General features: G+C 41.8%; 1 protein-coding gene and 1 non-coding gene across 3 annotated transcripts in view; both read right to left on the bottom strand.

The window, feature by feature from the left end:
- The window catches only part of LOC145406571 (uncharacterized), a 64507-nt gene that overhangs the window by 30188 nt on the left and 11062 nt on the right, over positions 1-23257 (bottom strand). Inside the window, exon 3 of one of the 2 annotated variants that reach the window (XM_080277647.1) lies at positions 16073-16165. The exons of the other annotated variant lie outside the window; for it this stretch is intronic. Within the exon in view, the coding sequence (XP_080133773.1) occupies positions 16073-16165 (93 nt within the window). The remainder of the gene's footprint in view (positions 1-16072; positions 16166-23257) is intronic. 2 annotated transcript variants of the gene reach the window in all.
- LOC145406969 (5S ribosomal RNA) lies at positions 9490-9608 on the bottom strand. Its single transcript, XR_013898635.1, has one exon. It is a non-coding gene; the product is annotated as a 5S ribosomal RNA (ribosomal RNA).

Below are 23257 nucleotides of genomic sequence, written 5' to 3'. Positions count from 1 at the left end.
CCTCTGGTTATTACTTCTCTTCTAACTGTAAAGATAAGCTCAACATTCACTTCACTTTATGGTGTAATTAGAACTTATTTCCATGATTCTAATATTGACACACTGGGAATCTTTCATCTTTTCTTTTGTACGACATACAAACCCCTATTGTGTACGTCGGTAACGATGATATTCATAGCTAAATTAATTAATTACCATAACTCGGCTGATTCCGTCATGAATCCTCCAGCCATATGGAGCACATTAAGGATGGAACTTGTCTAAAAATCCATTCTCACAAGCATAAAAACAGTAATACTCATTTCTGTGCTTCATAAACACAACCCATCAGTATTATAACTGAAAAAAAAATAATCTTAAAGGCACCGGAGTAGTATATTGTACATTTGATGTTGGTTTGACTGGCTTTTGCTTACAACCAAACCAGCCACTGACTCAAGGTCACAGACTTCCTCATATTAGTTTTAACAACAGAAATGATTTACCGATTCACTTTTTCTTTCTCCCTGGTTGTTTTCCATATTTTTCTAATAATTTTTATGAAGGTAAATTTTGTTTCTCTTGTTCTATTTACCAATGTTCATTCCAAGTCACTCATGTTTGTGTCTCAAGCGCAATGACAGACTTTCTAAAACCAACTAGAATCTACCCAAATATATTATTACTAACCAAAACTTACACAAACATAATCTAGCCTTAACCTAACTTAACAAAAAACCTAACCTATCCACACACACCTAACAACCAAACCTAACCTAACCCACTCTAAACTGACCTTACTTAACCATGACCTACAGTATACCAATCTAACCTAACCTAACCTAACCTAACCTAACCAACCATAACTTCACCAAACAAACCAAAATGGATATTCAATTGAATTTCAGTAGAGTCCATTATTACAATCAAGAAACTACACACATCAAGAAATCAAAACGTGGATAAAAACAATAGGGAATCATGTTCACCAAAAACAAATCATTTACCACAGTGGTTCTTAAACTTTCTCATGCAGTGGACCACTTTTATTAAAACTAATCATGTGACGGACCCTTAATTATGAGTAGATATCCCTCCTACCCTGCCCCTTGAGTTTAAAGGTGTTTGTAGGCTATAATATACTAGAATTATTACTGAATTAATGGCTTAACCTGAACATAGCTGTTCAAATTTTACTTCACATAACTGTCATAACATTATTCATTTTATAACTTATTACATGTAGTGGATGTTGGAGTGGCCCTGGTGAGAGAGGGTAGTGTTTGGAAACTCCCTGTACTGTAGTCTGCAGATGATACTGTGTTGTTGAGTGAAGACGAAGGAGAGCTGCAAGGCTTGGTGGATGAGTTTGGGAGTGTAAGAAACGGAATCTAAAGGTGAATGTAGGGAAGAGTAAAGTGATGGTCTTTGAGAGAGGTGAAGTCAGTGAATGTACTGTTCAGCGAGGCTGCATGGTGAGGAATTGGTAAATGTGAGTACATTTAAGTACTTGGGTAGTGTGATGAGTATGGATGGAGGTTTGGAGGGTGAAGTGCTTGAAAGGGTACAGCAGGAAAGAAAGGTTGCTGGTTCCTTGAAAGCAGTGATAAGAAGCAGGGAAGTGAGCGTAGAAGTGAAAAAGTTACTACATGACAGTATTGTGATCCCAACTCTAACGTATGGAAGTGGAGCTTGGACGTTGTTGGAAGGACACAAGTCAAGAGTGAGAGCAGTGGAAATGAGTTATTTAAGAGGAGCCTGTGGAGTCACATGGAGAGACAGGCTGACAAATGAGGATATAAAGGAGCATTGTGGTGTGGATGTGGATGTGTTAGGAAGCATTAGGAGGAATACACTGAGGTGGTTTGGTCATGTGGAGAGGATGGTGAAAGACTGACAAAGAGAGTGTATGTGAGTGAGGTGGAGGGGGGAAGAGAGAGGGGGAGGCCGAGGATGAGATGGAGGAATGGGGTGGAGAGGTATATGAGAGAGGGGGGTGTGAGTTGGGAGCAGGGCAGTGAAATGGCGGGGAACAGGGCAACGTGGAGGCGTTTTGCTTGTGGCCACCCCAAACGGGATTGAGGAGTCTGGCGATAGATAGATACATAGACATGTTTTATCTTATATTCAATTTAGTCTGCGGACCCCTTGGAACATTCCACGGACCACACTTTAAGAACCACTGATTACCACCATAAAAATGATATGAAAAATATGGAAAAACAAACTGTAAAAATTAGAAGTCTACAAACTGGCAAGATCTTTCTGTTACATAAATTAAACCATACATTTACCTTCAATGATTTCACAGTTAAAGACGAAGCGAGTGAGTGGTTGAGAGTTATAAAGTACATATACCCACAGATATATAGTGTGTGTGTGTGTGTGTGTATATATATATTTATATATATAGATAGATAGATAAATAGATAAATGACATGTCGCACTCTGCTGCATTGGGCCGATGTATGCCAACAGTGCCGCAATATTTGCAAGGTCGTCAGACTGAAAATACACAATTGCAATCTATGGGCACAGGGTGCAGATGCTGAAGTCTTCTGCCCATTAATTCAATACCGAGTGGATTCCTTACATGATGGCTTGTGCAACAAAAACGTCATTTAAATAGTCATTCTGATAAAATTCAACTTACTTTCTGAAGGTGCAGTAGAAAATTGAATATGGATGGCACAACGCCTTCACGCAGTCGCACAATTTGGCCAGTTCGGTCAAAGTTTTCAGGAGTAAAATGAGCACTGCACAACACACTATGTTTTGTTGCATGAAAACCCTTCCTCCTGACAGCAGCTTCCCAGGCTAGTCTTAGTTCTGGAGTGGCAGGAAATCTGCAACAATGTAGAGCTAAGTCACAGATGACAAAATAGGTTTCATACCACTGTCACAGTTTGTGTCCATTCACTTAATCTGAAGGTCATTCAGGAAGTGTTATAAATTACAATTTACAAGAACATGATGAAGCATGGAAACACCCAGTGATAAATGTTAAATTCAAGAAAGCCCTCGCCACTCAACTAGTGAGGCAATATCAGATGAATTATATATCAGATTTTAAGGGAAAACAGAGATGGATGAAGTATCAGAACCAGGGAACATAATTACCATTTTTTTTTTGGGGGGGGGGGAAGGGGGGGAAATAGCAGAAAGCTTCACACAAATTTAAAAGGCTTGATAGTTAATGGCTAGAATCTTGAGAAATGAAATAAACAGAACTACAAGTCCCCAAATGACCTTGGAAGTGCTGAACCGCTCAGATTGTTAGGTTCATAGACGGTTAGGTGGTGTTAGGGTAGTCATTTCACTAGCAAATACAGTACTGCGACCCAACATTGCTTTCCTGGTGTAAGTACATTTCTAACATTCACCATACTCTAATTCTGCTTGCATAATGTGTACGCAGTGCCACTCCAAAACTGCAAGTGAGGTGGCGAGGGATTTCTTGACCTTTATGCATGCCTATGTTTACGTGACTCAGTGCACGGGAATCTGACTACTGTATGCTATCATAGTGAAACAGAATTTAATGCATTGTGGTACTGTCAAACGTTATAAGATTAGCTGTCATCCATACTGACTAGTTTGTTTACAACTAAACTCAATGTTGAGGTACAGAATGTCTGAGCATTGCAGGCTGTGACGTTTGTATTATTTTCATACTATAAACTGAATACAATACACTTACTTATGAAAAGTTATTCCCTGCTGTCTGGCGTCATGAGTTCCTCTGTTTGTGCAGCCATAGGCTGCACAATGATATGGCATTGCAGAGATGTTTGGCGGTACAACTGTAAAGCACACCATAGCAGACGACGTGCATTCGACCTTTCAAACATGGCGGCCAAGCTGACCCATGTTTTGCTTCCCCGTGCGCATCACATGTTCATATATCTATGCATGTACCCAATAACAGATCATATTCCCTTATTGTGCCGTTTCATTCACATCCTGTTTACCGAACCATGCCTAGGTGTGTTTTTGGTACTTAACACTACGCATGTATTCAACTGTCGTAAAACAAACTGGGGTTGGATCCTGGGTGCCCGGAACTTACGATAAATCCAAAAGGTTTTCCTTACCTCGGAGTTTTCGTATCCAGTGTCACGTGCAATACCAATATGTGTAATAACAAAGGGATGACTAAATTTCTATTAACAATATGCACTTTTGAATAATTGCTATCCACGAAATCTTGTGTCAAGGTTGAGTACTTCAAAAACCGACTCATATGATTGACGTACTGTATTCGCAGCTGGAGGTAGGGGTATTAATTTTTACGTAAAACTCTTACATACCATACCTTGTTATCAGCTGTTCCTCTTTATATATATTTCCTGGCCATTTTGGGTGTGGTAAATGAACGTTTCACGTTAAATTTTTCCCTATTACCCAGGGGGTAAAAGCCACTTTTTCTTGTCAACCAGACATGGGTTGTTATAACAGGGCATGGTATATCCTTTTAACCTTGGTTCACAACCTTTGAAACCAACTACTGTAAGCTGGGAATCCAAGATGGCGTCCAAGATGGCTACCGATCCTATCTATTTTACTATAATTTGTCAAATAAATCGTATATAAACATACTTATTCATGTGTTAAGGCAGTTTATAATTTTCATCTTCAGATAAAAAAAAAAAAAGATCACAACATTTTAGATGCATTACAATTTATGAAAATGAGCATTTAAAAAAAAAAAAAAACTATTACACTTGAAATTACTGCAAATTATGACCAAATTACGAGCATTATTGATATGACGGCCAGTAGTTGGTTACCAAGGTTGTGCACCTGGATATTTTCCCAGGTGGTCCAATGATTGAAATAATATGCCACGATCTTTTATAACAATCCATGACTGCTGAACCCTACTTGACCCCTGGGTATACTGTATTGTTCTTAGCCATGTTCCTTCTGCTGACACCAACACACAATCCAGTTTAGTGCCTCTTCATACCCATACATTTTAATAGCCTAAGAATTTATCCTAATCTAACCTTGCAATTTAACCTAACCAAGATTCAAGTTTTAGCAACAAATGTCGGTGCGGCAAAAGGAATATGATAAAAACAAGGGGTGAAAAATCAACAGAAAGCAATTGTTTACCATCATGAAAATGGTCAGAAAAACAGAAAACAAACTGGAGTAATAGCAATTGAACTGGTAAGGTTCTTCTACTTAAGTAAAACACACATTTTCCCATACCTTTTTTTCTTCGATAATATTCCACTGCAAATCATTGCCTGCTTGAAACCACTACCTTTCCCATCATTACTTTTTTTTTTTTTTTTTTTTTTTTTTTTAAATCGAGGCAAAGATGCACTTGACAGGTTGGTGATGTGTGTCTGAATGCAACATGTCCAAATATCATCTTAGTATTTGGGTTAGTAAAGTTTCTGTTCACAATACCGGTAAGTATTTGAAATACAATGATGTTATTCAGACATGTTACATTCAGCAAATTATCACTGACTTGTCAAGTGCATCTTCGCCTTGATAAAAAAAAAAAAAAATAAGTGTGCATAGATTTAGAATTTTACATGCAGATGTACAGCTATTGCCTTTGTAGTGTTTGTAGTGGCAGCTCCTTGACTAGTCTCTGGTTACATTCCAGTTACAGCTGTAGTTTAATTTTCATTACAACAGTGATGTGATATACCCAGATTTCCTACTGAAATTAAGTCTTGACAGGACCCTTTGTTATTTTTATTGATTAGCATAGTTTTTTTTTTCTCTTTTTTTAATGTTCGTAAATAGGGGGTTTCATTATTAATTATGCAAGACAGTGAAGTGTTTTCCAAATTTCCTACTGGAATGAAGTGCTGACAAGATCCATTGTCATTTTTCACTGATTAGTGTTTTTTTTTTTTTTAATGTTCGTACATAGGAGGTTCCATTATTGTATGTAATGCTGCACGTACTGTATCTTATATTTTAAGGAACAAGTGATTTACGGTAATTTAATCGCCAGGAACTATTTTACTAACCTGTATCATATTTTAATGGATGTCTCCTGTGTGATGTATACAGTATAAAGATCTCCTTTATGATCACACCTACTTTTGCCATCACACAGTCATGCGACAAGTGCGCCATTATTTACAAATACTCAAAGGCACGATACTGTTTTTGGTGCAAGTTTTACTTAATGCACATTATAGTTTGCACATTATTAGGGGGGGTTATAATCACTGGGGGGCCTGGGAAGCAAAGCCCCCCCAGTTAAGTTTCGATGCTTAGTTTGGCTTCCACTGCTCTTCATGGTTTTAAACGGAAAATATGAACTTCAGTAATGCGGCAATTCTAGCTGTTTTCTTAAAACCAACGTTCTCCTGGAAAATAAATTTAGTACTAGATACATCTCAGCGCTTAACACCCGATTATCAATCAAGAAATATTGGAGAAAAAACAAAATATACCTACTTAAAGATATTACAGAAAGCCACCTAAATGACCCCGATAGTGTGTTTACTGCCAGTCTCGCTGACTGGACATGATGTCAGCACACTAAAACAAACTCATATATATACAATTTAAATTATGTAGGACACCAACACGACACAGTAATACCCCACCATACGATCCCCCTTTATGCGATACCCCGCCTTTGTGATGTAAAAAAAAAAAAATAACACTTTCCCCGCTTATCGATGGCAAGTCCCCACTTATCAGTTTTTTTTTTTTTTTTTAACCGCGTGCGAGGTGGGCCACACCTGTGCCCAGCAAGATTGCCGACATTGTTTACATGCACGGGCTCCTGCGCTCCAGAGCATCCTTCTCCCAGCGTCAGCTACCGAGTGAAGACCTCCCTTATTCTTGCCTGTGCTACATGTGTTACATCACCTTCACCTTGCGTTGCAATGTATCACTGTTGATCATAACTGGGTCCCTGCAGAACTGGTGATCAGTGGAGTGCAATTTAATGTGATTCTGAGTGATTTATTGTGTCATTTTTTGGCTAAACAAATGTATGAGCCTGTGAATATCCTCCTCCTTTACTGACCCAGTCTCACTACCATACAGCATTACACTCCTAACACTTGCTGCATACACAGATCCCTCAGCACGTAAGGAGAGGCTCTCCACGTCAGGAGGGGCAACAGCTCCGTGAACTTCTCGCAACCACTCCTCACCCTAGCCACACTCCGGACCCACCTCCAGCACATAACATGCCTCCCAAATAACAAAACTCTTCCACACACTCAAGAGACTCGCTAGCAAGTTCAATTCTTTCATGCCTGACAATCTCCACCTGCTCTCCCTGACACCACACACACATGAAATCAGCATTATTTCACAGTCTACCTCTAATACCACAACATCTCTTATGCACCCACTTATTAGGGGGAGGCGGTGGCTCAATCGGTAGAGAGATGGCTTGCAGTCCTTACGGACCCAGGTTCGAATCCCGGCTGGGGCAGGGAACAGTTTAAGGATTTGAATTTCATTAAATCAGGCTTTACTGATCTACCAGAAGACCCGCCGACATGTCGTAAAAATACCCCCGCTAATACCAATACACCAGTCCTGTATGAGACAGCCCTAGCATGTATTCAATATGGACGGTGGGTGTTAGCGCCGAAGTGGTGACATGTAGAGGTGTATGGTATGTAGGAGGACTGCTGGGCCTTGATAGCAGGCTGTGAAGCCTATGCCCAGAGTCGGACACATAAAAAAAAAAAAAAAAAAAAAAACAATATGGAATTGCTTCCCATGTCCTTGTGGCAAATTCACAGTCTACCTCTAATACCACTACATCTCTTATCCACCCATTTATCACAATATGGAATTACTTCCCATGTCCTTGTGGCAAATTGCACATGGCCACTCTACCTCTTCTTTGACAGTACTGCCACCAACCCAAGATATCGTCACTCTTGTTTTATCTGCATTTAGTTTTAGCCCTTGTATCCCATACCATCCCTCCACTTCCTAAATCTTTCCTAAACAATATAACATAAAAAACAATAAAAGTCCGCAAATACCCTACCTATATGTACAGCACCCATCCTAATTGTGGCAATCTTCTTTGGTCTTTCAGCATTGCAGACATCAAAACATATTGCTGACACCAAAACACACATTAGAATATCCAATATAATGCTAAATACTATGAAAACAATGCATAAACAACAAAAATCCACAAAAGAATCAATGAAGACGACAGTTGCAAAAAGAATTTTAACCCTCTACGGAATTGGTTTTCAGTAAGGTCCTGGGACACCAACAAAGCCGAGAACCCATCTATGGCTGTTTCTGCATGCAACAAGAAAAACAATATTCTATAAGCTAATAAAAACACATAAAACTGATGAGTAAAAGTACAGAAATGCAGTGAGAATAAACTTGCACGTGTAAAAATAGCTTCAAATTATTTCCCAACATCCTAGTGCAAAATTTTGCCTGCACCATCCAAGAGCTAAGCATATGTCCAGATGCAGAATTTCACAGGCTTTCTCATGGTGTTTTCAGAATTTCAATACAACCAATAGTATTCAATTAAATCACCAAAAACTAAAACTAAAAAAAAAAATTGCTCATGGAAGTGGTGGGAGGCCAGGCAGGCTGATCGCTAAGAAGGGGTAGGGGAGGGCGGGAGGACGAGGAAGGAGACATGCCTGGCAGCACCGAGTGTGAAGGGGGATGGAGGAGGGACAGGGCAGGAAAGAAGCGAGGGCGGCCGGGGGACTCTGACAGTTCAGTGTGTTCGGTGGAGAGGCAGACAGGAGTTCATGCTCTACTGGTGGGTTGGGGTCTGTATTACTTGCTTGCGGTCAGTATGCTCCCAGTGATCCAGACGGCCGAGGGACTTTGACCGTTTAGTGGGGAGGGGGACAGCCATTTTTGCCCAACTGGTGGGTTGTAGTCTATTACCTGTGCATGGGCAGAGAGGCTGGCCAGCCGCCCAAACGATTTTTTGAATTTGCAGGCCACCCAACTGGCCATGTCAGAAATTTTGTGTTCAGATATAGAAATAACAGAGTCAAGGCCTAACATCCGGATACGGAGCATCTAGGTATTCGAGTGATTACTGTACTGTATTTTTAAGTACACATTATGTACTGAATTAGTTCACTTTACAAATTTCTTGTTTTGCACAGGCATTTCAGCAACATATGACATGTTCTCATGGTGAATATATGGATGTAAAAAACTTCCCTGCCCTTCACACTAATTCCCCTCATGCAAGGTGCTAATCTCAGGTCATATCGAATCTTGGCCGTGACAGTTCTGCCTCTAAGCACATAGCACCACTCATTTCCTTGTAGCATCCTTCTCCTCTATTTCCATACCCAATATACTACCTAGAGAAAATAAAAAAAATCCATACTGGATTAAACATTATAAGTATATACAAGAAGGAAAATATTCATTTCATTCATTCATTGCCAGACGCCATGTATCCCAAACGGGGTGGCCAAGGTTTAGAGTTAATTGTTTTACAGGGAGGGGCACTAATCCTCCACCAACCCCACTTGACACGTAAGGAGAACGTTATGCCAACAGCATCTGGTGTTCCCAGGCGGTCACCCATCCAAGTACTAACCAGACCCAACGTTGCTTAACTTCACTGATCGGACGGGAAGCGGTGTACTCAACGTGGTCTGGCCGTTGGCAAAATATTCATAATTATATTAAATTCTTATCTATAAATACATATTATGTAGTGAATTACAATACTTAATTTCTTTCTTGTTTCACACAAGCATTTCAGCAATATTTGAGGCATTTTTGTCGTGAACAGATGGATGTACAACCTTCCCTTCCCTTCACACTAATCCCCTCGTGCAAGGTGCTATTCGTGGGTCATATAGAATTATAGCTCCTGTGGTTCAGCCTATACACACAATGGAGCATCCTTATCCAGTTAGGGACTAATAATAGCATCTCTCACCTCTCTTTTGACATATTACACAACCCCAATGACAAAAATAACTTAATACTGTACTTGATTAAACATAGTAAACATCTAAAAATGAGAACAAATTTCATCATTGCCAGATTCATTGCCAGACGCCATGTATCCCAAACGGGGTGGCCAAGGGCTTAGAGTTAATCGTTTTACAGGGAGGGGCACTAATCCCCCACCAACCCCACTTGACACGTAGGGATGCCAACAGCATCTGGTGTTCCCAGGCGGTCACCCATCCAAGTACTAACCAGACCCAACGTTGCTTAATAATTTTTAAAAAATAAAACCTCCCATATTATATACTGATTTTGTTTGTAATACATACATCTAATCACTTCCAACCATTACAGCAACAATGAATTTTGTGGGGGATGAAAAATGGATATTTCTTAGTACAATGTTTTGGTGCTCCACTGCTTAGTTTTCACTGGCATGTACACGGTCACTTTGCAAAATTTTCTGCACTTCATTGCGAAGCGCAGGATGGGTTTGGGAAGCTAAAAATTACACTGCCAGGTGTACCAGACTATTCTCTTCAAGTTAACATAGAAAAAAATTCAATTTTCTGAAAAATACTCCCGGTGCCAGCCACCGAGTCCCGAAAGTTTCCAGATGCACAGCCACAGAGGGGTTAATACTGTATACATACGTATAAAATAGACATTCTGACCCACAAATATATGCTTCAAATAACTGAAGCATATGGATACAAAAGTAGCCTGGCTCATTTTAAGCAATATTTATAAATATGCATTTTGGAGGCTTCATTTTCACCACACAAATTATATTAACCTGGTAAATACACTTCATACTGCATTTCTATGGTATTTTGTTGTTTACCTTTATATTGTGTTATATTAAACTCTAGTCTAACTCATGCTTTGCTCAGCTCATAATAAAGTTAAGATTTTTTTTATAAATAAAATTATAATAATTTGAGATTAACATTTAATAAGAGACTACCCTCCTTTGTTACTTCTTACCATTGTACTAGCTTTAACTAGTACTGTACTAATACATTATGTAGTTTGGAGGTAAACATACTGAAAACATGCAATGGTGAATGGTAAATGTAATATTTTTTAATTGGGCTTTAATTACAGCTGCACTATTATTTGGCAAACAATTATGAAATGGGAAAAAGACCGAAATCTGCACCTGATTATAATTATCGACAAGAGAGAAGAGGAAGAGACAGATGAAAATGTTGTGATTATGAGAGTTCTGAAGATCCACAGCAAGGAACAAGTTTTGGTGATGTCACGGAACATATACCAACTGATTTGCCTGAGGAGCAAACAATACCATAAAACCATGTCCTTGGTGATAATTTCTTTATAGAACAGTACGATTTATAGATTTTATTTTGTAAGTTTAGACTGACAAAAAGATATCCAAATGTTAATGTGCGTAAGTTTTGCATTAACCATAATTGCCTTACTTTCACACATTAAAGTTTAAATAAAGGACTTGCCCAAGAAACTACAGTAAATCATCGAGTAATGCAGACAACAGGGACTGGACAGGGATCATGGTACTCAATCACTTGTTACTCAAACAATATGTTTGCATGTATAAGGTACAGTGTATTCTGGTGACTTTCCAGACTCTCACATTTACCCCTTCTTACCACTCTACCCCACTTAAATTACCCTCTACTTATACCCACCATCAGGTAAAACACTGGAAGAGATATAACTATTGTAATTAAGAACTTGAATGGTATTAAAATAGAATTAACAAAAACAAAAGTTATGCTGGGTACCCATGTGTTGTTGATGCATAGCTCCACAGTACTCTCCAATCGCCCCCCAACCCCCAATGTTGTTGCAGTCATTTTTGAGATGCTGCTGCTCGTGCACTTCCTTCTTCAACATCTAAGTCATGAAACAATGGAGGTTACCTCGTTATCTTGTGCAGTGGCATCATCAGGGTGTGAGTCGTCGGAGGTGAATGTATCTTGCGGCCGTGGAGGGGCCTGCTGTCTGGCTTGGAAATAGCTTGTGATGCATCACTTCTGGGTGACTGGGGCTGATCACACAGCATGATTAACCCCTTAACCGCGGGGCGTCACTTTCATGATGCTTGGGAGCAAGGGATCATACCGCGGGGCGTCACTTTTGTGATTCTGTGTTATTTTGAATTCACCCAGGCTTTCAAGTGGTGGCTTGTATCATCTATCAGTACTGCCTATGTCCAACACTAGTCAGCACTCCTAATCTCATCTGTACTCCCATCCATTGTTGACAATTTAGCAATTTCTCCCGGTTCTTGACTCCCCTCCCTACCTCCCCTCCATTACCCTTTCCTCTCGCCTGCCCGGCCGTGCTACGCTAAGTAAATCTTCCCTGGAATTTTTCACTGATTTCATCCATTGAAATAAGCCCTATGCCCTATTCTTATACCAAATAATATATACAAAAAAAAAATAAAGTAAATGATAGTGCCATACACCTGGAATTGGCTAATTATCACCTGACAACACCTCACGTGCACTCGTTCGCTAATTTTCGCCATTTATTTCCCCTTGAAATATGCCGTATAATCTATTTTCGTAATAAATATACATATAAGGAGGGAAGGGAGAAGCCTAAGTGATATTTACATTCACCTGGAACTACCTAATTTATTAAGTATTGTCTTGGTTTCCTGCCAATCATTTCATTGGCAGGACATTAGCATGTCTCACAAGGCTAAAGTTGGTAGTATTGCACTCACCCAAGCCAGGCGGCAGGAGGCCACCACTATCAGTTCACTGTCGTCTTTCAAAGTGAAGGTACGTCTGCTTGCTCCTGCTAACTTCCCCCGTTTTTCAGCCCCGTGCAAAGGGCCCTGTGACCTTTACCCCCTACTAAACCTCGTGTGGAAAGAGGTAAAGGGCTGACAATTGATAAAAGAGTGACTATGATCTTTCTATTGAGCAAAACAGTGCAAGTGGAACTGTAAGTAATGTGTAAACAGCAAGTGAAAGCAATGAATGTACATATACGTGAACAGTGGAAAATAGTTTTATAAGTTACTTCAAGTGACAGTGCATAACACAGTGTAAATAAAATAGAGAACGTAAATAGAAATGTAAATGAGTAGTATTATAAGAATACGAGTATATACCCTAGGAGTAATGAAAGTGAAAGTTTCACTCAAGCATGTATGAATACTATGAGTTATGAGAGTGAAGGTGAAAGTGACATTCATTCTCAATCCTAGTATACAGGATGAGAAAGTGAATGCTACATATTTTACTGAAAGAAATTGAATGCCTACAGTGACAATAAGCTACTATTACTGAAGGAAACTTATGGATAAAGACTGTAGATATATATAAGTGTTATATAGTAATAGAAATATAAACTGCAAGTGTTTTTATGAAAAATAAATGACAGAACACCAGCGGCGAACTCGTGCAAGTGGGAAGGTCACACGCCCTCGTAATTTTCATTGCTTCCACAGTGGGTTTTTTTTGGAGTATGGATTCCAAACTATTTGAGAATCATAGAATAGTGTTTCTAGTGATAATATCAGACCGTGGTAATCATATTATGGACTGTCAGGAAGTGTAAAGTGGAGACTTTGTTACCCAACTTCAGAGGTCTCCACAAGTCCTATGGTACTCAACGAAGGCTCAACAAACACCCCAGGAGAAAGCTGAAGGCATGTGCCATAAGCATATACGATTTTAATATTCTAGGACTAATAACTGATTTTTGGCAAATATTTTTAGAGAGTCTATCGAAGCGCGAATATGCCCGCGGGAGCCGCAAGAAAAAGCAAAACAAGCCCGCGGTGTAAGGGTTAAGGGTCAATGTCATCGCCTGACACTCAAACAAACACTAAAAATCTTGCTGCACAGCACGGGTAAAACTCGGCAAGAAGTGAAAAATGACCGAGTACAGTAATCCCTCGATTACCTGACATAATACAGCCAAAGGCATGTCCAGAAAGTGGATCCAAAAATGGATTTCTCCTCTCGCCCCTCATCGTACATAACCTAACTTTGAAAGCCACCGTAAAAGGCCACTACAGTACATCGTACAACATTTCTTCCTGTTGTTTAACACAACTTTATCTGGTCAAAAAGACCTATAAACCACAGCCAAGCAATTACCATGGTCAAGCATGGAAAATAATGCTCCTTTAAGATGCAGGAAGTCAACCACCAACACATCAATCTTACCCAGGATCTCCTGTTTTTTCTCCAGTCAGCACTACCCTGTTCCTCTTCTCTGGTGAAGGGGCAATCATCACACACCCTAGGAAGAGGCATGCAAGGAATAACATGGCCTCAAGCAGGTAGGGAACAACCACAAAAGCCACCGAGTGCGCCGTCACAACAACTGTCCCAGTAACTGCACAGGAACTGGGAATGACAAGAGGGTCTCGAGCAGATGCTGGGTGAACTAACTGGCCAGACAATGCCTTGCCACCAGGCTATTTCTGCCCAGCCAGACGAAAATGTTATATCTATCTATCTATTGCCAGACGCCTCAATCCCGTTTGGGGTGCCACAAACAAATCGCCTCCACGTCGCCCTGTCCCCCGCCATTTCACTGCCTTGCTCCCAACTCACACCCCCCTCTCTTATACCTCTCCACCCCATTCCTCCATCTCATCCTCGGCCTCCCCCTCCCTCTTCCCCCCTCCACCTCACTCACATACACTCTCTTCGTCAGTCTCTCACCCTCCATCCTCTCCACATGGCCAAACCACCTCAGTGTGTTCCTCATAACGCTTCCTATCACATCCACATCCACACCACAACGCTCCTTTATATCCTCATTTGTCAGCCTGTCTCTCCATGTGACTCCACAGGCTCCTCTTAAATAACTCATTTCCACTGCTCTCACTCTCGACTTGTGTCCTTCCAACAACGTCCAAGCTCCACTTCCATACATTAGAGTTGGTATCACAATACTGTCATGTAGTAACTTTTTCACTTCCATGCTCACTTCCTTGTTTCTTATCACTGCTTTCAAAGAACCAGCAACCTTTATTCCCTGCTGTACCCTTTAAAGCACTTCACCCACCAAATGTTCGCATGGCCAAATTTCCACCCAGATGCAGGCATTTTGTCCGGGTAAAATGGAAAAACATATGAACAATAGTTTCGAACAGCCAAATCACAGCGTTCAGATTGTCTGGATATTGGACATCCCGATAATAGAGGGATTACTGTATATGGATGTGCCCGGAAGTAAGCCTCCCAATCATGGCGGGTCTGGTGGGCGACGTCACCATGCGCAACTTTCAATTTGCATCACCAAGCCAGCTGACATTTCCCGCGTAAGCTCGAGCTTTTCCTCACGTTGAAAATGACTTGTCGCATTATGCCGACTGTCTAAGTACAAAAACGCATAACTCAACCGTGTGTTACTCGACTACCTGACTACTTGCACATTAATGAGCCAAGATTAAAGCTAGTGTACTTATCATTCTTGCCTATGATTACCATAACTGAGACCTTCCCATCTCCCTGGTCTGTTCCCAGTGCACAACACATATCAATCTGCCTCCTCAAAAGAGTACTATACCTATGATTTTGCTTTACCTGACTCTCACTGTGCTAACAAATCAGACTGGCAAATCTAAAATTTAGAAGCTTCCATTTTGCTAGTTCTGGTCCACTTGGGAGCTCATACAGCTGGGTAACATCCAACACATTTAGATCAGGGCAATCAGATGTTACAATAAAATACACACAAAAAAATAGCATTCTGATCACAGCCACAACAGTGTGTCCCCTTTTTCCTCAACATTATCACCACTATAATCATACCAATACTTTCCCACAATAATCAAACTACCATGACAACATACTCTCACTGCCTCACCAGCACAACATATTTATTGCTGCTTAAAGAGATGTTTGGGTCAGTGTTTTGAGTGATTAAATATGGATTTGGTTAAGAAGTGGGAACAGGTGTTCTGAGACTTGACAAAATGACTACCATGCTTCAGGAGTGTGTATATTTACTCATTCTGCATTAAGATTCTCATATAAGTGGGGAAGCTTTGTTTCTTCCCTGATCAATTTTCCTGGGTTCAAAGAAACTAATTGGTGCATCACTCAGTGTAGAGCCAACTGAAGGTGGCATGACACTATGTGAGTGGATGGTGGGCACCTCCACTTTATTAATCCAGATATTCTTACCAAATTATCTCTTTCTTTACCTGGATTGCTTTTCTGCCATCTTTCTGTCTGTTTCTTCCACCCCACTCCTGAGGCACGTGGCTGGATGGATGCGGACCGAACGCAGCTCTTGCCTAGATAGTTTGAAGGTGTGATTATTTTGCTCCCCAACAAGATGTCAGATCATAAGGAAAAGTTTCAAAAACTACAAAATTGTTAAAGAATGAAAAAATTACACAATCTGTACAAAAACCATATGCCAGAACTTAAACTGATGCAAACTTTGCTTATACAGGTCACTGCCTTGGATGATTTCCTGTCTTTTCCTCTCACACACAATTTACACTTGGAAAAATGGGATGGCCCTGCAGGGTTGGCTGAATGCTGGCAGTTGATGAGTCTGCTCAACCACACAGACTGGAGTTGATAAAATGTAACAACAACTTTAGGAAAAATCACACGAGATGTGGCTTCTAAAATTCTTATTCTATCTATAGCAGGACACCCTAATCCCGTAAGGAGGGAACCACAAACAAATTGCCTCCATGTCGCCTTGTCCCCCTCCATTTCAATGCCCTCCCCCTAACTTACACCCCCCTCTCTCATATACCCCTCCACTCAATCCCTCCATCTCATCCTCAGTCTCTCCCTTCTTCTCCCCCCCCCTCCACCTCACTCACATACACTCTTCTCATTAGTCTCTCACTCTCCATCCTCTCCACATGGCCAAACCACCTCAACGTATTTTTCCTGATGCTTTCTATCACATCCACATGCACACCACATTGCTCCTTCACCTCCTCATTTGTCAGTCTCTCTCTCTCTCTCTCTCTCTCTCTCTATGTAACTCTACATGCTCCTCTCGAATAACTCATTTCTACTGCCTTCACTCTTGGCTTCTGTCCTTCCAACAAGGTTCATGCTTCAGTTCCATACGTTAGAGTGCGTATCACAATACAGGTATTATCACCATGTCTTACTCTCTTAACCTCCTTCCAGAACATTTACATTCCCTCCACTTTACACTCAAATTCTTTCCAAACTCCTCATCCACTCTCTTTCTCTCTCTTACAACTCTTTTCACCTCTCACCTCTTCTCTACATATAACACTCCACTTTATCTCTCAACTGCCTCCATGCCTCTGCTTCTCATCTACTCACTATATGGTTTTTCTCTTGTGCCACAGCTTGTCTCACCTCTTCATTCCACCATGCCGTTCCTTGCACCCCTCTTTTGTTTTCTCTTTACCCCACACAACACCACACATGCTGCACAGATTTCTTCCGTAAATACCTTGCACACACCTATGTCTCCCCCATCTGCTCCAAATCATATTTACCCAATTGCTCTTCCACTCTTCTCTTATATATTACCTTTTTTTCAAACTCCTGCAACTTTTCTACCCTCTTTGTATGGACTACTTCCTCCTGCCCTTCTCTCATTATCATCCATCGCATTTGTACCTCGACTCTCGCCACCACCATGTGGTGGTCAAAGAGTCCACATGCCCAACTTCTGTATGCTCTCGTAGCCAGAACATACCTTCTAACTGTCACATCCACATACAAGTAATCAAGCACTGCCTTCCCTTCATTCAGTTCACCACCCACCCTTCTCATCACTCACCATGTATACCTGTGGACCATTTTGTGCCTAAAGATGGTATTGGCTGTTATCAATCTCCTCCCTGCACATGTCCACTAGAGCACTACCATTTCCATCCACTTCTGCTGGCACACCCCACTCAACTACACCCATCTTGACATTTCCTCCTTTCCCATTCATAACTCCAATCAAAAATACTCTTACTCCTCCCAAACGTTTCCATGCATGCTTCCACATTTGCTCAGAACCTATCTTTCACACTGCTTGCATGGTCTTGTCAGCACATATACACACACAATCGCCCATGCTTTCAATCACCCACACAATCCTTCAACCAAATGATTCATACTCTTATAGCCTCCTTCCATCTCCTGCACACAACAATATGTACACCCTCCTTTGCTACTTATTCTCACCTACTCCTGCACATATACCTAAGCCATACTCCTACTCTCACACTCTCACCTCTCCATTTGGTCTCTGCTAATCCATGTATGTCCACTTTTGCATCCTGAAGCACCTGGACAAGCTCTCCTTCACCTAATCATTAGCGTTCCTCATATTCCATGTACCAACATTCAATGTGTCCTTTGTTCAGTCCTAGGTCGTCACATGTTGGTCAGTCCTAATCCAAGGCATTTTGCTCATCTTTTTAGTTAGCTCTTTTCCGGGGAAGGGCACTAACCCTCCACCAACCCACTTGCTGACATGTAGGAAACACATATGGGCTGGTTATATGGTTTCCACCCAGCATAATAAATGATTTCCTGGCTTACAGGAAATCATTTGGCTTGTCAATGGAGTCACCCTGAAGTAGCAATACATATTATTTCTGAAAATATAAGTTGTTTCATGAATTTCTCACCAATTTACTGTTTTACAAGTCTACAACAACACAGCTTGAATGTACAAGTATGTACAGTTTTCAAAAACTGTAGTGCCTAAAGGTAGTGAGTGGGCACTATTTCCAAGTCTTTCTTAAAGATAATTATGTTAAATTTTAAAAAATATCATCCCCACCACTGACCTACTTTTGTACTTACAATTGTTTCTGGCATGTTGGAGTAGCCTGTAGCACCAGCTAGTCAAGGTGGTACTCTCAAGGAGGATAGAAATGCTGGTGATAAGGAGTGCTGGAGCTCCTGTTTCACTGGCCATCAGGATATCCTGATCATCCCCCTTTGCTGACCTTTTTCAGTGTGACACTAACAGGGAAAGTAGGCCAGCATGCTCTCCCAGACACTCATTTCTAACTAGAAAGCACTCAAAGAGTGCATACCTCTGCCAATGACGGATCCGGATCTACCTCAAAACTTTATAAATTATTTTTTGGCCCATAGGCCACCCATCCACAAAATTTCACTGAAATTCACTGAGAGCTTATAATGTGTGGAATACATAGGATCCAGATCCAGATCCACCCCAAAATTTAATCAATTCTTTCTTGCACATGGCCCACCCTTCCACAAAATTTCACTGATATTCACTGAGAACTTTTGGAGATATTGTCTGGACAAACAGACAGAAAAACTGGTGAATAGGCTACACAACCTCCTCCAACTTCATTGGTGGAGGTAATTACTTAATGCACTACCTACATGTGCTTTACATACCACACAACGTACCCCACTAAGTCACAGGGGTTGGCACCAGCAAAGGCAAGTGGCCAGAAAACTTAGCCCCTACTACCTAGTGGCAGATCTGAGAGGAAGTGAGGCACCAGCTCCACCACTGCAGTTTTAGGGCCAGGATGGGATAAGACTCTGATCTGTGCCAGACGGTACAGGGCACTGCAATTCCCATGTTGTCGCTTCTGCCCAACTGAAAAGAGCGCGAACCCGGGAGTAGCATCCCAGTAGGCTGCCCTATCAGTGGGTGTATAATCTGCCACTGCAGTTTTGGGACTGGGATGGAATAAGGCTCAGGGCTGTGCTAGAGGGAACAGGGCATTGCAGTTCCCACACTGCCATTTCTGTCCAACAGAAAGGGGCTCAAACTTGGGAGTAATGCCCCAAGAGGCTATCCTATCAGCAGGTGTATAATAATGAGGCAGTTAAAGTCCCAAGGCATGCTTGGAGGGTGTCCCAGTATATGTCCTGGCAGGGTCCCATGCCACCACCAGAGCCACTGGCCAAGGCTGGTGGGCTATGGGTTCCTGATCCTATGCCTGAACTTGGGACTGTGAGGGTGGGCAGGGCCTGTGGTCTGGCTCCTCCTCTATTTACTCGACTTATGATACAAATAGCAAAGGGCTTAAAAGCATGCCTGTGGTAATCAAATCACCTAAAGGGTTCAGATTGGCATACAAAATATGGGTAACTTGAAGGGTAGAGCAGGGAATGTGGTAGACTCTGAGTATCTGGCAAGTGGACGTCTTGCCTACAGGAAATCAGGTTCAGGGTAGGGTCAGTTAGGATGCTTGCTGGGAAGGATTTCAGGTATAAGCTATTCTGGCACAGAAGTGAAGATGGACATGGTGATGTGGGTATGCTACTTGAGGAGAAATCAGTAGAATGTGACAAATGCAATGAGAGTACATGAAGCGATTTTTCATTCGTTTCGTTTTTAAAAGCTCCAACATGTTTGCATGCATCGGCCTTGGTCACCTAATGGCAGCTCTCCACGCTTCTCAATCTCTGCCAGCTTCTGTATTCAGTCCCTTATCCCAGAGGTCACACTCAATGACTTCGTTCCAGGTCTTTTACAGTATACCTCTAGCAACTCTACCCTTAACATTAACACTCCTCACTTTCTTCACCCAATTATCACCCTCATCCTCTCCACATGCCCAAACCATCTCAATCTACCTCTCCTTATCACAACACCAATACACTCCAGTCTCATCCTACCCCTCAACTCCTTCCCTGTAAAGCTAGTCTCCCCAGGCCTCACACTCAGGGAGGCACTGCACATCCACCTAATCATTGACATTTCTGTACATTTGAGCCAGCGAATATCCTCTTCCTTTACTCCCCAGGTCTTACCACCATACAGCATTACATTCCTAACACATGCCTTAGCACGGAGGGAGAGCCCTCTCAATGTCAGGAGAGGCAACAGCTCCCTGAACTTCTTCCAACCACTCCTCCCTCTAGCCACGGAGCTAGCTCCAGCTCCATCTCCAGCACGTAACGTGTCTCCTAAATAACAAAACTCTTCCATACACTCAAGAGACTCACCAACAAGATCAATCCTCTCATGTCTGACAATCTCCACATGCTCTCCCCAACACACCACACACATGAAATCTGCATTATCTCGCAGTCTACCTCTAATACCACACTATCTCTTATGCACCCACTTATCACAAACACTGCACAAGATGGAATTACTTCCCACACCCTTGTGGCAAATCGCACAAGGCCATTTTCCCTCATTGGCAGTACTGCCACCAGCCCTAGATACCATCATCATGAAGAGTGGTCAAAACCCTAGGTTCTGATCACCTCCCAATCATCATCACTACCAGAATCACCCCAGCTGGCCACAAACACACATACACTAATTATAAGAGAGCCAACTGGGAGGCCTTTATAACTGGAACAGAACAACATTTCGAAACACTAAACAGTACACCCATCACAAACATCAACACCTCTGTGCACATTTTCAATACAATCATACAAAACGCAGACAAAAGACACATCCCTAGAGGCAACAGAAAGAGAGACAACCCCAACTTTACACCAGAAATTCAAGGCCTCATCAGACAACGGGACACACTGCGACACTCCCCAACACCCCATACACAAGACACCATACAACAAATACAAGAACTCAACACTCAAATAAACATTAAAATATCAGAACAGCAAACACCAAACTGGAAAAATTACCTCCAAACACTTGACCACAAAACAAACATCAGCAAACTTTACAAAACACTAACCAGCATCACACTTTCCAACAGCAACACCACACAATCACATGCTGTCATCACAACAACAGACACCATACCCTCAAACAAACAACAAGCAAACACTCTCATCAATCACTTTTCACAAGTCAGCCATCTAACCGCCCATCCGGAAGACTGACGTATCATCAGATGTAAGAGACAGTTCCCCACAGACCCAGACTAAGCACCTTTCACTTACAACCAGACGAAGCACATCATTAACAACCTCAAGCACTCATCTGCCTGTGGACCAGACAACATAAGCAACATTCACCTTAAACACCTAGGACCACAAGGAATACAAGCACTCACCAACATATCAAACTACAGCTACTCACAAAACATAATACCCAACATCTGGAGGCATGGCAATATCATCACTATCCCTAAACCCAACAAAGACCCCACGTTACCCTCCTCACATCGCCCCATCACACTCCTCTGCACCCCCTCTAAAGTCACCGAACGACTGATATAGTCACACCTCACATTCCCCTAGCCCAGTCACAACATGGCTTTAGGCCACTACACTCCACAAACACCCTTCTTACAGACCTTACACAGAGAGTTTTCGATGGCATAAATACAGCTAGGCCACCACACAGAACACTCCTAGTCACACTAGACATTAGCAAAGCTTTTGATGCCATCCCCCGCCACAACCTCACAAACAAAATACTCAACACAAACATACAAAATAACACAAAAAGATGGCTGGCAAACTACTTAGCAGGCAAATGTGCACATGTAACATTTGCCGGTCAGTCTTCTAACATCAGAAACTTCACAAACGGCATCCCCCAAGGATTTGTTTTGTCCCCTACACTCTTTAATCTATACATGCACGACATACCCACACCCCACACACCACAGATACACATAGCTTCCTATGCAGATGATATAACACTTACATGTACACACCAAAACACAAACACAGCTACACACATCATTCAACCTTACCTCAACACACTACACGAATGGTTCACCACAAACAGGCTCAAAATAGCCCCAGCCAAATCTACAGTGACTCTTCTCACAAACTGGACAGCAGAACACAGTCACATCCCACACCTCACCATAAACAACACTCCCCTACCACACACACACACACACACACACAAAATCCTTGGTGTAACATACAATACATCAATGTCATTTAAACAACACATCACAAACGTTAAAAATAAAATAACACCAAGACTCAATGCTTTGAGGTCACTTGCCCATACAACACTCGGACACAACAAAGAAACCACCACCACAGTATACAAACAATACATACGTTCAGCGATGAATTATGCAAGCCCTGCCTGGGCTTCTAACCTCACCAAAACACACTACAACACTCTACAGACCATACAGAACAAGGCCCTAAAAATAATCAGAGGCTGCACAGCTACTACACCCACAGACCACCTACATCAAGAAACCAAAGTCCTCAAAGTCAAGGATCACCTACATATGAGAGGTACCCAGTTTCTTGCTGCAGCCTCCACAAACCCACAACATCCACTACAGTACATGGCAGCACATCCACCCACACCAAGGAACATCAAAACAACACCTATCACACGATACCATACACAAATACTGTCATCTCTCCCCCCTCGCCCACCTCAGACCAGCTTCCAGAAGCATATCCACACTCAGATCACTCACTGCTCCATTCAGTCACTTAAAGACAACACACAGCTGCATGCACGGTCTCCTGACATCCACCCT

Source organism: Coenobita brevimanus, chromosome 71, assembly GCF_032717465.1.
Source record: "Coenobita brevimanus isolate Jiangsu-jjx chromosome 71, ASM3271746v2, whole genome shotgun sequence".
NCBI classification, from domain to species: domain Eukaryota; kingdom Metazoa; phylum Arthropoda; class Malacostraca; order Decapoda; family Coenobitidae; genus Coenobita; species Coenobita brevimanus.
This window is presented reverse-complemented; position numbering and strand designations above follow the sequence as displayed.